This window comes from Diplotaxodon limnothrissa, linkage group LG15 (assembly GCF_057381915.1).
Source record: "Diplotaxodon limnothrissa isolate DT_005_m linkage group LG15, D_limnothrissa_male_GT1.1, whole genome shotgun sequence".
NCBI classification, from domain to species: domain Eukaryota; kingdom Metazoa; phylum Chordata; class Actinopteri; order Cichliformes; family Cichlidae; genus Diplotaxodon; species Diplotaxodon limnothrissa.
In genome coordinates this window covers 11032132-11046054 of record NC_140610.1, presented here as the reverse complement: position 1 = coordinate 11046054, position 13923 = coordinate 11032132, and the positions used below count along the sequence as shown (strand labels likewise).

The following is a 13923-nucleotide window of genomic DNA, read 5'->3' as shown; positions in this document are numbered from 1 at the left end:
TCGTTCATTTCTCCTTTACGTTTTAGTCTTTGTTTGGAAAGTGTTGTGTTTGAAATGAAATGTTCTCTCTTGAGTAAATGTATTTATTTTTACCTGCAGTTATACCAAGAAAGATTTTGTTTATACTATACGCAACATAAAACAGCATATGGGGTACCATTTATCTATTAATTAGTAAATAACCAAATATACGTGAGATTTTTTTCTTAGCTGTGAGGAAAAAGCAGATGAAAAACTAAAAAAATAAATAAATCATTTGTGCAAATATGAGTTTCTAATCTCACAGAAAGTGTAAGTTTCTTCTTCCAATTTTTTCACTTTAGTAAGCTCATAAATTGTTACCATTAAATACAGAAAATCCTGTTGCTGGTTTTTTTTTGCATATTAACTCTTTATTTTGTTACCCTACAGTGCCAATGGGAAATGAGGCAAGACAGTTTCTACTGCTTAAATCTCCTACCAAAATGAAGCCAAAGCCTGCTTTTTCAGAATCAGAATACTTTTATTGATCCCTAGAGGAAAGTATTTGACAATGATTTTTCATCAAGGTTATACCATTCCCAGGAATGCTCCTTAGCAAATGACCTTGATTTTTGCCTTCTCCAACAAACTGAAAGAAACCCTTCTTCATGTCTAATGTTTTATTTGGGTTTGAGAGAAGCAAGAAAAAGACATTAAAAAAAAACACTTAGTATGGCCTTTTTTATCTTTTACAGGGCACCTTGCATAAACACTCATCACATTTTTTTTTCTTTTTAGTGAGGAAGACAGCTAGAGATGCGAACAAAACAAGTATATACATGTCAAAATGCTTACAGTATCTTAGTCTTCACTTTACTGTGGATTCACAGCAAATTATTGGTTTGTGTATGTTTGCAGACTGGCTCTTGAACACTCCTAAACTTGCAGGACTATACCTTATGAACTACAGGAAAATAAGATCTTTCTGCAGTGACAGATTACCAACACTTTCTGAAGTTGTCACCAGACCTCTCCAGGTACTGATGTACGCAATGTGAAGAAGCCAGTATTTAGGTACCTAATGTATTACTAAGGAAGCCTGCCACTTAATAAACCTGGTGAAAACACAATAAAGTGACAAGAGATTTCCAAGGATCCACCATGAAGGACGGTTTAGTATCACTCCTTTTTTAAACATCTTCGGTTGCAGAGAATGAAGCCCAAGCATTTTGGAGGCAACAGTGGTCTTTTTTTTCTTTCTTTATGAAGAAGCTTCGTGCGCAGCCCCTCTCACCACAGGGATGTCTGGTAGTTAAACTTGATCTTCAGAAGATACTTCAGATTTACCTGTGCTACATCATACACAATGTACCTGAGGGAGCACGGTTAAAGAAAACAGGTGGTACAGATACAAATTAAGCTGAAAACACAAATACCCTGACAATTTATTTTGTGGTGACTGCTGTTAGGACATAAACACAACCCTTCAACTGTCTCATCTTCATGTCTTCACTGCTATAAGCAGTGCAAATGAGTCGATTTATGCATGACAGCTGGGTGAGCTACACAATGAAAAGTGTAGTCCTGTATTAAAAGACAGAAAGCTATAAAACTGTTTCCATGGGTGAACTCACTGGTCTTTAATTTATTATACCTTACTTGTACTGCATGTTGAAAGTGACTTAACTTACCTTCCCTATTGTAAACCTCTCTTTGATCTTTGATGTGTAAATGCACCGAGTTGCTGCTATGTGACTGGATCATTAGATTTTGTATTAATGACAAATGAACAGATACACCTAATGAAATGGCCGGTGACTGTAAGATAGAAATGTAACAAATTTTACTCACCTTTTTAACTGCACAGGTTATGTACAGACAAGCAGGTAAAAAAAAAATCATTACACATATAACCAAACAAACTAATATTAGAGGATACTCGTTGTACAGCAGACTTGTGTCATCAATATTAGTGTGGACTCCTTTTCCCAGAGGCACTTGCACTCCATTTAAAGTGACAGTGGCATTTGGATCGGGAGCTGTTCTACCCAAACCTGTAATAAAAAAACCCCAAAAGTGAATATTATTAAATGCACGCACATACACGCAGTTTTAAAAACTGACAGAGACAAAGGTAAATATTTCCTGCTGGGATGAATTTCATCGCGTTGTTAAGAACTACGCTGAAAAGCGTGGATCTAAATTACAGTTAGGGACACAGACTAAACAGAAATACAAAGCTTTAAGCACAATGTTTGCCATGTGAACCAAACACTTAGAAAAATAATACCAATTAAAATGCTGCAACCCATTATGTCTCTCACCTTTGACACTGTGCTTGCCCTTAGGTAATTTTGTAATATGAGAAGCCTTCTTCAGTTCATGCCTGCATTAGTTAAAAAGGAGGTTGCATTTATTTACACAGTCAGGCCAACATTTCAAAGGATGAAATATATATTTTTTTGCATTCAGACCGTCACTTACATGTTTCCTAGAGCAACCTCGCCGAGCAGAATGAGGCCCACAGGATCTGACTGGGAGGTATGGCAGTAGTTCGCACTCTTGGACACCATGTCAGCAAAGTACACACCTTTGCCAAACATGTAACCAGTCTGGAGAAAATTAAGCAGGACTGTAATGTTATGCAGGACTAAACACTAGAAACTATGGGTAAAGTTGGGGTATTTATTAGAAGGAGAGGTTTTTAATTCTTCACATCTTATCATCAACCTGGTTTCAAAACAACACTCACCACTGGGGCTTCTGGAGGGGCGATGCGGAGACCCTGAGACAGAATACCGGCGTAGTTGGTGGTTCGAGAGCCGTGCCACAATAGCTGGCGATTGTGCAGCTCCTCGAATGGACGGTATCGCTGGTGCTCTCCCTCTCTGACAATTTTAAATATCTAAAATACAGAAACACAATCAGAAGACAAACTAAGATTCCAAATCTATTAAAGCCATTAAAATGAAGCGGTTGTCCTGCTTAAACCCATTTTTACCAAGTTAATCAATCAATAAATTCAAAAAAAAAAAAAAAGACTTGCCTCTTGTACTTCCAGTGTGTACGTGTTGTGCGTAGCAGCGTGGGTGTTCTTAACGTATTGCACGATGATCTCAGCTTCACTTGTGGTCTTGTCAACAACCTGTAAAGCAACAGATGTGTCACATGCATTTTTTTGTTTTTACATTTCAAACTTAAATCGATCATCAGGGCAAAAATGAAATCTTGCCCACCGTTGATGATTAAGAACAAAACTTTACTCTCTAAAGAGCTGTGCTCCTTACCTCAATCTTTGTCTTGAGTTTCTCATAGTTTATGTCGATGGGGTCTTTCTCATTGTCCTGGGCTCCTCCTCTCAGTAAGCTGTAAGCCACTTCAATATCCAACAGGTTGTCCAACATCTGAACTTTAGCCTAAAACAGTGATGCATTTACAGATCAACCTTTTTAAACTCTGCATTAGGCTTAGTGGTGACATGACAAAGAAAGGTCAAACTCTAGATTGGGCAGTTTATGAGTCCTTACTTGAATGTAGTCCAGGTTGTTGAGCAGTGGAGGCTTCTTCATGCCAAAGTCATGAGGTATTAGGGTATAAAAGCGATTGGAGAGATCCAGTATCTGCGCCTCAGACACACACTCTGACACAGCCTTTAACAAAAGTAAGTTAAAAATGTAAACGTTGCATGATCAGGAGCTGCACAGATCTCATCCAACCACTGGTACAGAAGGACTAGTTGTTATGTCCAAAATTCATTCCAAACGATAGTATTAAAATGGATTTCAAAGCATTACAGAGTTACCGTATTTTCACGACCATAAGGCGCACTTAAAAGTCTTAGATTTTCTTCAAAAAGTACGGCGCGCCCTATAGCGCAGTGCGCCCTGTGTGTTGTAAGGAGGACGTAGTAGAGAACACCATGAGACCGCTAAAGGGTGAAGTGTGGGCGCAACCCTGAAAATGGCAAAGAGACACGCTTATGAAGCACAGTTTAAACTGAAGGCCATCAGCTACGCGGAGGAACATGGAAATCGAGCAGCGGCGAGAGAATTTAAGATTAACGAATCGATGGTTCGCAAATGGAGGAAGCTAGAAAACAAGCTCCGGCAGGTCAAGAAAACATAAGACATAAGGCGAGGTGGCCCGAGTTGGAGGAAAGACTCGAGCGGTGGATCATCGAGCAAAGAACGAGCGGGAGAAGCATTTCGACGGTCACCATTCGGCTAAAAGCAGTTTCACTTTCACTTTTTGTGAAACTGTGCCATTTTTCCATCCGGACCAGGACTACGGTAGCGCAGCAACTTCCAGCGGATTATAAGGAAAAGCTGGCCATCTTCCGCTCCTACTGCAGCAAACACATCGGCGACAAAAACATCCAGCCCAGCCACATCACAAACATGGACGAGGTCCCGCTCACTTTTGACATCCCGGTGAGTCACACTGTGGAGAAGCAGGGGACCAGCACGGTAGCGATACGCACAACGGGGCACGAAAAGTCTTCTTTTACTGTTGTGCTTGGCTGCCATGCTAATGGACAGAAACTGCCGCCTATGGTGATTTTTAAGAGAAAGACTTTGCCTAAAGAGAAGTTTCCAGCAGGAATCATCATTAAGGCAAATGAAAAGGGCTGGATGGATGAGGAAATGATGAAAGAGTGGCTGAGGGAGGTGTATGTAAGGAGACCAGGTGGTTTTTTCCACGCATCACCATCGCTCTTAATCTGTGACTCTATGCGTGCCCATCTCACAGCCGATGTGAAAAAACTAGTGAAACAAATGAACTGTGAGCTTGCTGTCATTCCGGGAGGCCTGACAAAGGAACTCCAACCGCTGGACATCGGTGTGAACCGCCCGTTCAAAGTAAGGCTGCGAGCGGCCTGGGAGCGATGGATGACCGATGGAGACCACAGTTTCACTAAGAGTAGAAGGCAGCGCCGGGCGAGTTACGCCACAATTTGCGAATGGATTGTAGATGCTTGGGCTAACATGTCTGCTGGCACTGTTGTTCGAGCTTTCGCAAAAGCCGGCATCATTTCCGAGGAGCCGCACGGCACAGAAAGTGACTCTGACAGTGAAGAAAGTGAACCTGGCATGTTTGATGGAGATTTAGCGCAGCTGTTCAATTCAGACACAGAGGATGAGGACTTCGATGGGTTTGATGATAAAAATGTGAGTACCAAACTTCGTTTTGCTCCTGCTTTATTTTTAAATACGCACACTTGTATGCTTGTGTGTTGTTGATGATGACGATTACTGGTAATAAAAATGTGAGTAAGGTACCGAACTCAGGTTTGCTCCCGCTTTATTTTTAAATACGCATACGGTACTTGTATGCGCCCTATGATCCAGTGCGCCTTATGTGTGTGTTAAATACAGTAATGGCACACATAACTGAGACTGCGCCTTTTAGTACAGTGCGTCTTATGGTCGTGAAAATACGGTATATAAAGAGGAATCCAACATAAATACCGATGCAACTCTCAGAGGAGCTGTTGACTGTCACTGACCTGCTGCACTTCAGTGAGGAGCGCATAGGCACTCTGGATTTGCCTCTTGCTCAGCTTACCGAGTGGCATCTTCTGGAGGTCAATCTGCAGACAGAAGAAGAATAAATCAGCCTGTCAAGTGCAAAAATACTGGTGGATGCCAGTGCTACCCCTCAGCATTCTAGTAGTTCCAGTATGGTATCATTTTCAAAATCCTCTGTTGCCTTGTTCTCAAGTTATGACATTCGCAACCTTGCGTTTCAAAGCCAGCTGCCCAACGCCCAGCAGGGTCAGCCTTTTACAGCTGAGGGGTAATAATAAGTAGTAATGCTCACAGAGCACTTTACATCATTATAAATTAACTTATTGTATTAGAAGAGTTATCTAATCTGCTGCTAAAATAAAAAGCACTTAAAATGTTCTTTGTGAATGAAGACGAGTATTTTCCTTAAATTGTTTAATCTCTTAAACATCAGTAAATTATTTTTATGTCTGTGACAACAGCCTAAAATGTCAAAAACTAAAGCACATTTACATTTATCCAGACGTCAATCTACAGCATCAGACACGATTTTTTGGGTTTTTTAATATACTTCTTAAAGTTGTACTTCTAAGTCAAAATATTACTGTATACTGCATATGTTTTATCCATCTGACTTGAATGAATGAACTTGCGAAAATGTGAAGTAAATACCACATCGGGCGAAATGGTAAAAATAACCCAAAGAACTGGAAGATCCTGATTTCAGTGTGTGGTAGGCAAGTCTTACCTCAAACTCGACCATGGCCTTCTTCATGCTTTCTACATCAAAGATCATCTTGATTAGCTCCTGGACAGGTTTGGCCAGCTTTGACTTGGTGCCAGCCGTGGCTGTCAGCCTCTTCACTGCCTCCTCATCCTGCACAGAAACACAAGGGGTCACTAAGAAATTAAAAATCCACAACATGTCAGACGAGATGTTGACTTATTACTGTGTATGTGTACCTGTCCGTAGTCAATCTCCAGCGGGTAGAACTTATTGGGATATTTGGTGAAGTTGGACGAGCCCCAGTCATTGCCCGTCTTCTCCTTGTACACACCCAGGAAATTATCCAGAGCAGAGTTCTTGTCATGGAATTTGTCCAACTTGTTTCCTCCGATAGTTGTACCCACTCTGCCCCATGACCTGAACACCCAGTACCTACACGCATGTCACAGAGGGAAGAGATACATGAGTTAGTGTCTGGATAGATAACATTTCCACGAATGGGGGGAAATGGTAAACAATAGGCAAAGCCTAACTGCAGCCAACACAAAGAGGTCCGATTACCGTTTCTGTACATCATCCTCAAGCAGCTGCAGTTTATAGTAAGAGTTAGTTCCTCTGACAATATCCACAAGACCGAGTGTAGCACTGTACATCTTCCCATTCTGCTCCAAGACATGGGCACTGTTCTCCAGACCTGGGAAAAAAATAATAATTAATTAAAATTGTGGGGGGAAAAAAAAAAGAGAAATGAAGCATTTTCAGTCCATGGTACTAATGACTACCTGAGTCTGGATCCACAGCAGCTCCACCTTTGACTGTGAGTTTCATCTTCTTGGATTTGCTACCACCTGTAATGCCACAACTGTTTAATGTATGCACTAAATGTCACATTGTATACCGCCGCAATTGTTCTAATGCATTCATTCAGTATTTCCACATTAAGTGCCCTTTACCTTCCTCCTCTTTCACCCTCCCTGTGCTCTTAGTAGCCTGTGTTCCAGACTTGGAGGCCACAGATGGAGCCTGAGCTTCGACTTTAACCTCTGCCCCCCAGGGGGAGATGGCGTGCAGGGAGACCAGCTCCTGGAGGGCTTTGCCCGATGACTTGATGTCAGTGAGGAAATCCTCAGAGACCACACGCACGCCAGCGTCCCTTACTTCCTCCATCTTCTTACTCATCTTCTCCACCTCCTCTGTCAATACATGGCAAAGTTTGATGTTATATCATTCCTTTTCTTACTGAGAGTACTTGTGATAATTCTCTCTTTAACAAATCGTTACTCACTCTTGGTGCTTATACACAATGAGGCCTTGTTGACTGTGCCGGTAATCTTTCCACCGAGCTCTTCCACAGCAGCTTTCAGATCATCCTTGTTCTTAGTCAGCTTGCCCACAGTCAGCAGCTTCATGCCAGTAAGAGGCTTGTCTAAGGGACAAAACACACAGAATAAAACATTTTGTTAATAACAAGAAAAATGTTAAGAATTTTTTCATTGCATTTTGTCCGTGGTACCAAGAGGAAGGAAGATTTTTAATGTTTTACACAGTCTTTTAAGTTTTTCTCACCTGAAGGTGCTCCCTGTGGCAGTGGCTCGGTCGGAGCGCTGGATGCACTCGGTAGTGGTTCTGATTTGGCCGCTGTCAGGGTTTTTGTGGGAGCCTCTTTAGGGTAAACCCTGTCCTGCCGCTTGAATTTGAATTTTTTCAGAAAAGAAACTTCGTGGAATTCCTAAAATGGAAAGAGAATATTTCAGAGACACAGAGCAAACAGGTAACTACAAATTAGTTTTATATAGCAGTTTAATTTTTCTTCCTCAGTCCTGCTCATTGGCTAAGGCCACCTCATTTATTTACTTTTCATTTTCCCATTGGTGACAGTACGTATTCTAGAAAGTTTCACACGCTCCACCAGGAAAGACTGTTGTTGGTGTCAAAAAACTAAGACAGTACCACCACAGAAAACTTAGGATGATTCAGTGACTACGGGAGGGGCTACTGCAAGAAATATAATACAGACTGACACATGCAGCCCACAGATTTTGTCCAGGGCAGCTATCCAGCCATAGTAATTGCTCCAGCTTGTGCTGTGCTAACAGGAATGTGGACTAGTTGTTAAAAGGTAACAAAGACAAACTTGTTCTGCAACTGTGGAAAAGACGTCTACATATAGTTAGAGTGAGATGAGGTGACCAACCTTGGGAATGACCCAGTCTTTGCGTAAGGGTGTTGTGGTTTTGAACACACACTTTGTCCAGGCAGAAATGTTTCCTGTGCAGTAATAGGCGTCACCCTTAAACACCAGCTGGCCCTGGCACTCCTTACAGGCCTCGAGAGCACCAAAAGCCATACCATCGGCCAGGCTGTCAACTACCTGCAAGTCCAAAAACATTCGTCATCAAACAGAAGAACAGCAGCACTCCTCAGAAAATTTTAGCTTTAACTGTATTCATGAGCAGTAAATATAGAATCATCTCCTTTCCAATATGCTACGTTAGACACAAAATACAACAAGCTTCTCTTACATTGGTCTCTCCAGAGGGAACTTCCTGGCCATTTGCAATCAGCAGCTCCTTCATATCATTGGCTGAACAATATTTTCGCAGCTTGTCCTTAATTCCCCAAATAAGCTGGCTTTGATTCTGCAGAGAAGTGCAGCCAAGACACACGCACAAACAAATTAATGCAACATCGGAAAAGATCAAAGTTTAACACGTGAGAAGTAACATTAAAAAGTACCTTTAACTGTTCTTCTAGCTTTTTCTTCTCGTCGTCTTCTTCTCTCTTCTGTTTTTTTGACGCTCCATCAACATCATCAGTTTTCCGCTTTCTGTGAGGACAAACATAACATTTCTTTAAAACTTTTTTTTTCAGTTAGTTCAACAAGGACAAAAGGAAGGTGAAAAAACATCCAAATTAGCTTCCTAACTGAGCCTCAGAGGATCACAGGATAGCAGTCAAGATGAGGAACAACAAGCCTGATTCTGACACCTTCAGTCATTAAGCAGATCCAATTGGGCCTAATCAGTTAATGGACACACACAAACGCAAGTTGGTACATGTCTGCACAGCCCCAGGTGTCAGTGTTGATATCGTGCATTCTGCTCTGACGAGGAAAATGCTTTTAGCATCCTGGGAGACCAGACATGCACACGTGTTTCAGTTAATGACCATCCAAGTCTCAGACAAACCTCACTCATCAGACAACAGCTGAATCTATGGGGAGGAGGAGGATGGGGGTGGGGCTGCACATAAATCAATGTGGTAATGCGTTTCAGCAGAAGTCTGTTTGCTTTTTTTCTGAGTGAAGACGGCCAGTGAAAGAATAATACTGAAGAAGCTTTTAGATTCTCTGCTAAAATCATCGTAAACAGATGCGAGCTGCTGCAGACGGGTGAGTAATTTTCCTTCTTTAATGCATTTTATTACCACTCCAAGTTTGTTTTGCACCTTATTTCTCTTTTTAGGACAAACATGGAGGCCACCACAGCATTGTTCCAACTCTACACTTTCCAAAAAACAACAAGCAACTCCTCCCATCTGTTGCCCCCTTTTCTAAAAGCTTTCCAGAACTTTTCATCTGCTTCCATTTCTAATGCCTCCTATTCAGCGTCGCCTCCACCTGAAGACTTGGTGATTTCCCCCAACGTGACGTACATGGCGGCTGAGCTCGTCATCGCCTTTTTCTCCACTACAGGAAATCTACTGGTCTGTGTCGCTGTGGGCCTCAACCGCAAATTGCGCACCGTCACCAACTACTTCCTGGTCTCGCTCGCAGTTGCTGACATTTGTGTGGGCGCAATCGCCATTCCCTGTGCCATCCTGACCGACATTGGCATGCCGCACCACAATCTCTACCTGTGTCTTCTCATGCTCAGCGTTTTAATCATGTTCACCCAGAGCTCCATCTTCAGCTTGCTGGCAGTGGCTGTGGAGCGCTACATCGCCATCTTCATGCCTTTCCGATACCAGGTCCTGATGACGCCTCGCAACGCTGTGCTGGTGATCCTCGCCACATGGATTCTGGCGTTTCTCATCGGACTTGTGCCTCTGATGGGCTGGCACAAGACGCCGCCTGACACGGGCTACTGTTTCTTCGTCCTTGTGGTGGACATGACCTACATGGTCTATTTCAATTTCTTTGCTTGCGTGCTCACTCCTCTGGTGATCATGTTCCTCATCTACGCCCAAATCTTTGTCACAGTTAAGCAGCAAGTGCGGCGCATCACATCTGAGCAAAGCGGCAGAGGTGACGGACAAATCAGGACCGCGGCCAGCATGCGGCGAGAGATGAAGACAGCTACTTCTCTCTTTCTGGTTCTTTTCCTCTTTACGGTCTGCTGGATCCCACTTCACATAATCAACTGCTTCCTGCTTCTGTGTCCACGCTGCTATGTACCTCTTGAGCTTCTGCTCACAGCCATCATCTTGTCACACGCAAACTCTGCTGTCAACCCTTTCCTTTATGCCTACACCATGACGGCTTTCAGGGACACATTTAAAGCTATTTTTATGTGCTGCAGGACAGTGGTGGACAGAGAGGCTTTAAATGAGACCAACAGCAGGGATAAACGCTAGAGCTGATCATAACTTTAATCCCAGGCTTCAAACCGAATAAATGATTTTGGCTCACCCCTCAGATTTGACAGCAGGGAGCCTCTTCTTGAGCTCTTCTTTGTCCTCTGCCCGCAGTGCATTGAATCCCTTCAGCTGAGCGGCGCTATACTCGGGCTTGAAAACCAGCTCCTCCCTGCGGCTCACGAAACACGCCGTGTGGTACCAGCGGTCAATAAGACCCAGCTGTGGCTTCTCGGGGTCCACAGTTTTCTTGGACACACGAATCTGATCCTGGAGGTTCAAATGGATCAAATATTTATGGGAAAATGACAAAGTTAACCCACCAGATGATTAAATAATTAAATTTAAACAACAGTTTTCAGACAATAAAAGCAGTCCCAAACCTTTTCTATTTTCTGCTCACAGCCTTTGCATGTGCTGCGGTTTGACTTGGCGTATTCCACAGCAAAGTCATTCAGCGTCTTCTCGCCTTTAGCGCCACCCTTCTGGTCACCTTTCCCTACAAGATCAAAAATTGAACATGTATATCTTTTTATAGCTGGTTCAGTTATCAGTAATAAAACATATCATGATGAGTCTACAGATGTATAGATATATGTATAGGTTAAATCTGAGTTATGTCAGACCAACTACAATTGAAATAGCTGTCTGTTTTCATTCAAATGACTGACAGACTCAGTGTTCAGCTCTAAATAAGCCTACCAAAGCTTCACCTATAGTCTAGTCATCAGGAAACCATTTAAAATATATAATACAGTCTTTGATTTTCTTTCCAAAGTCAACAACTGCTATAAATCCTTGTGACTGAGCAGGTAATTATGTTCTCCTCTCATGATAAGGGCATTTACACTAAAGAGTGAAATTACTTTATGATTTGTCTTTGCTGTTGCACTGATTGATTCTTTGATATAGCAATGTTTAACCGCTGCTTAGTAACACTGTTACTCCTCCGATTGCCTATTATAACTAAAAGAAGCTTAAGATAACATTAATTAAGTCGTCCAACCATTTCCACGAGGGGTCACAGCCTAATAAAACTGAAGTACTGACCTCCTGCGGCGCCACCGCTTTCTATGGCCTTTTTCACCTTCTGTTGGTCATCCCAGCGGAGATCAGAAAACCCAGCGATATCAGCGGTGGACTGAGCTGATGCTCGCTGCCAGAAGCAGGAAAAGTGGTGCCAGTGGGGGACCTTCCCATCAAACATGGGAGACTGGAGAACAAAAAACACAGATGTTTAACTTTACAGTGTAAAGCGTCTCTAATTGCTTCTTCCAGCTCGATGGTTATATGATGCCTCAGAAGGGTAATATTTTCCTGCCAGACTTATTTAATCATCTCTTTTCTTTACCAATGCAATGTTATGTGTAGGGCATTCAATCCATTTATTACATGACACAAAGATACTTTGGAACTACTCTTAAGTTAAATCCAGGTTGTGCAAAATTTTGACAAACAGCCCATGGCTTTGAGACATTTTTGTGGACATCAGTATAAAAAAAATAAGATGTAAACATGCCGTTTTCTAGCATGTATAGCTATGAAAATTGAATAAATATTGTATATTTAGGACATAACACATTTTTTAAGGTTTATATACAAAGATTCAAAAACATATTTTTCTTATTTTACTAAGGCATACTTTATACAATGTGTAAACTAAAGTGGCTCAAGAATAGAGCCCTGTGTGACCCCTACATTCATAAAAAAGGTGCATGAAGTGCACAAAAAGTACTTTACACTTTGAGGATTTGTATGAATTACACAGACTGAATGTGGCAGGTCTTTAGAGAGAAAAGTTGAGTGACCTGAGAATCCTGAGCTGTTCCCATCAACCATGAGTAAACAGGCAGCCACATAAGCAGCTCTCCGACTCTTTAAGTGATTACCTCTCTGTGGGGCAGCAGCAGTTACCACGCAGTGGTATTTCTGCTTCTGTGTGCTGTGATTTTTTTTCCCCCTATTATTTGTCTTCTGGGGTAGACAAACTCTGAATATCTGCAGCCTTCAAGCATAAATTAAATTAGCTCATGAAATGCAAGATGCGTAATAGCCAGACAGAGACAAAAAGGCTCCGCGGCTCTTTGTGATGGACAGGAGTGCACAGACAATGTCAGCCATTTAAATGCTAACGAGGGCCTGATTCGGCGCAACTGAAACCACACCATAAGCTGTATTTTCCTACTCTCCAGTCTGCTCCTACCCATCCACTACACCCGTACAACAGCCCGCATGCTTTACTCAGATAGCAGCACCCAGATAGCAAGCCAGTTAACGAAGCGGCTTTGCCTCCACACGTCGCCACCTTACCTGCACCATGATAGCCATCCTCAGCGAGTCTTTAGCTATGTTTTCTTTGCATTTTTTGCACGACGCGCGGCCACTTTTGGCGTATTCTACCCTGTACAGCTTGTCCTCTTGTGAGTCTGCCATAGTTGATTTTTTTTTTTTTAATAAAACAGAACTACACAAATTCACCACGAGCCGAACAACTTTCTTCGGGTGACGAGGAACCGCAACAATCAACGCACTGGCGGAGAGAAGCCCGCGTGCCTGCAGAGAGAAGAGTCACGTGGAGAGTTCTCACTCCGTCTCTGTTTCCCACCGCACCAGCGGCTCTCTCATCTGGGAAAACTACAGCTCTAAACTCGCAATCTCAATCCCATTCTTCCCGAGTGAGATATGAGCGAGTGAAGGTGACAGTATGCTGCACATGCATACATCTTAAAGTGTGATTTTTAAGATTTAGACATTGAAATTTGGAGTTTAGCCTCTGAAGTAGAGCCTGTGATGCATGGTGTGCTACATGTGCTGCAGATAATATCGGTAATAAAGAGGCTATATCATTTTTGTAATCACTGTGTATGCATACAAAATGTTTGCCCTGTGTCACATTAAGGCCTTCACTCCGGACCCGTGGTACCGGACCTGTGTGCTGTGGTACAATGATGTTTTCATTGTTTTCATACATGTTTTAAATCATTTATCCTGCAGTAATGTCCCTTTTGGCATTAATAAAGTACCTACCTACACTAAAGACCAGAACTGAATTAAGATCTAAAGGAAAATAATTCAAAACTTTATCAAAATGACACAAAATCCATTAACACATACCTTAAAAATTAAATGACTAAAATATGCAACTGAATTGTG

General features: G+C 42.2%; 2 protein-coding genes across 2 annotated transcripts; one reads left to right on the top strand and one right to left on the bottom strand.

Annotated features, from left to right (window-relative positions):
- Positions 1-651: 651 nt before the first annotated feature.
- parp1 (poly (ADP-ribose) polymerase 1) lies at positions 652-13285 on the bottom strand. Its single transcript, XM_085372239.1, has 23 exons — positions 13081-13285; positions 11821-11983; positions 11154-11269; positions 10826-11040; positions 8932-9022; positions 8718-8834; positions 8390-8566; positions 7762-7924; positions 7481-7621; positions 7149-7388; positions 6978-7043; positions 6757-6889; positions 6432-6627; positions 6217-6345; positions 5468-5551; positions 3489-3611; positions 3249-3377; positions 3008-3106; positions 2714-2866; positions 2446-2573; positions 2286-2347; positions 1901-2015; positions 652-1333 (listed from the first exon to the last, which is right to left on the bottom strand). Exons 1-23 carry the CDS (start codon positions 13201-13203, stop codon positions 1252-1254), a joined length of 3045 nt encoding a protein of 1014 aa, XP_085228365.1. The 5' UTR covers positions 13204-13285; the 3' UTR covers positions 652-1251.
- On the top strand, positions 9567-10770 carry adorb1a (adenosine receptor B1a). Its single transcript, XM_085372240.1, has 2 exons — positions 9567-9586; positions 9660-10770. The coding sequence occupies exons 1-2, from the start codon at positions 9567-9569 to the stop codon at positions 10768-10770; spliced, it is 1131 nt and encodes a 376-aa protein (XP_085228366.1).
- Positions 13286-13923: the final 638 nt, after the last annotated feature.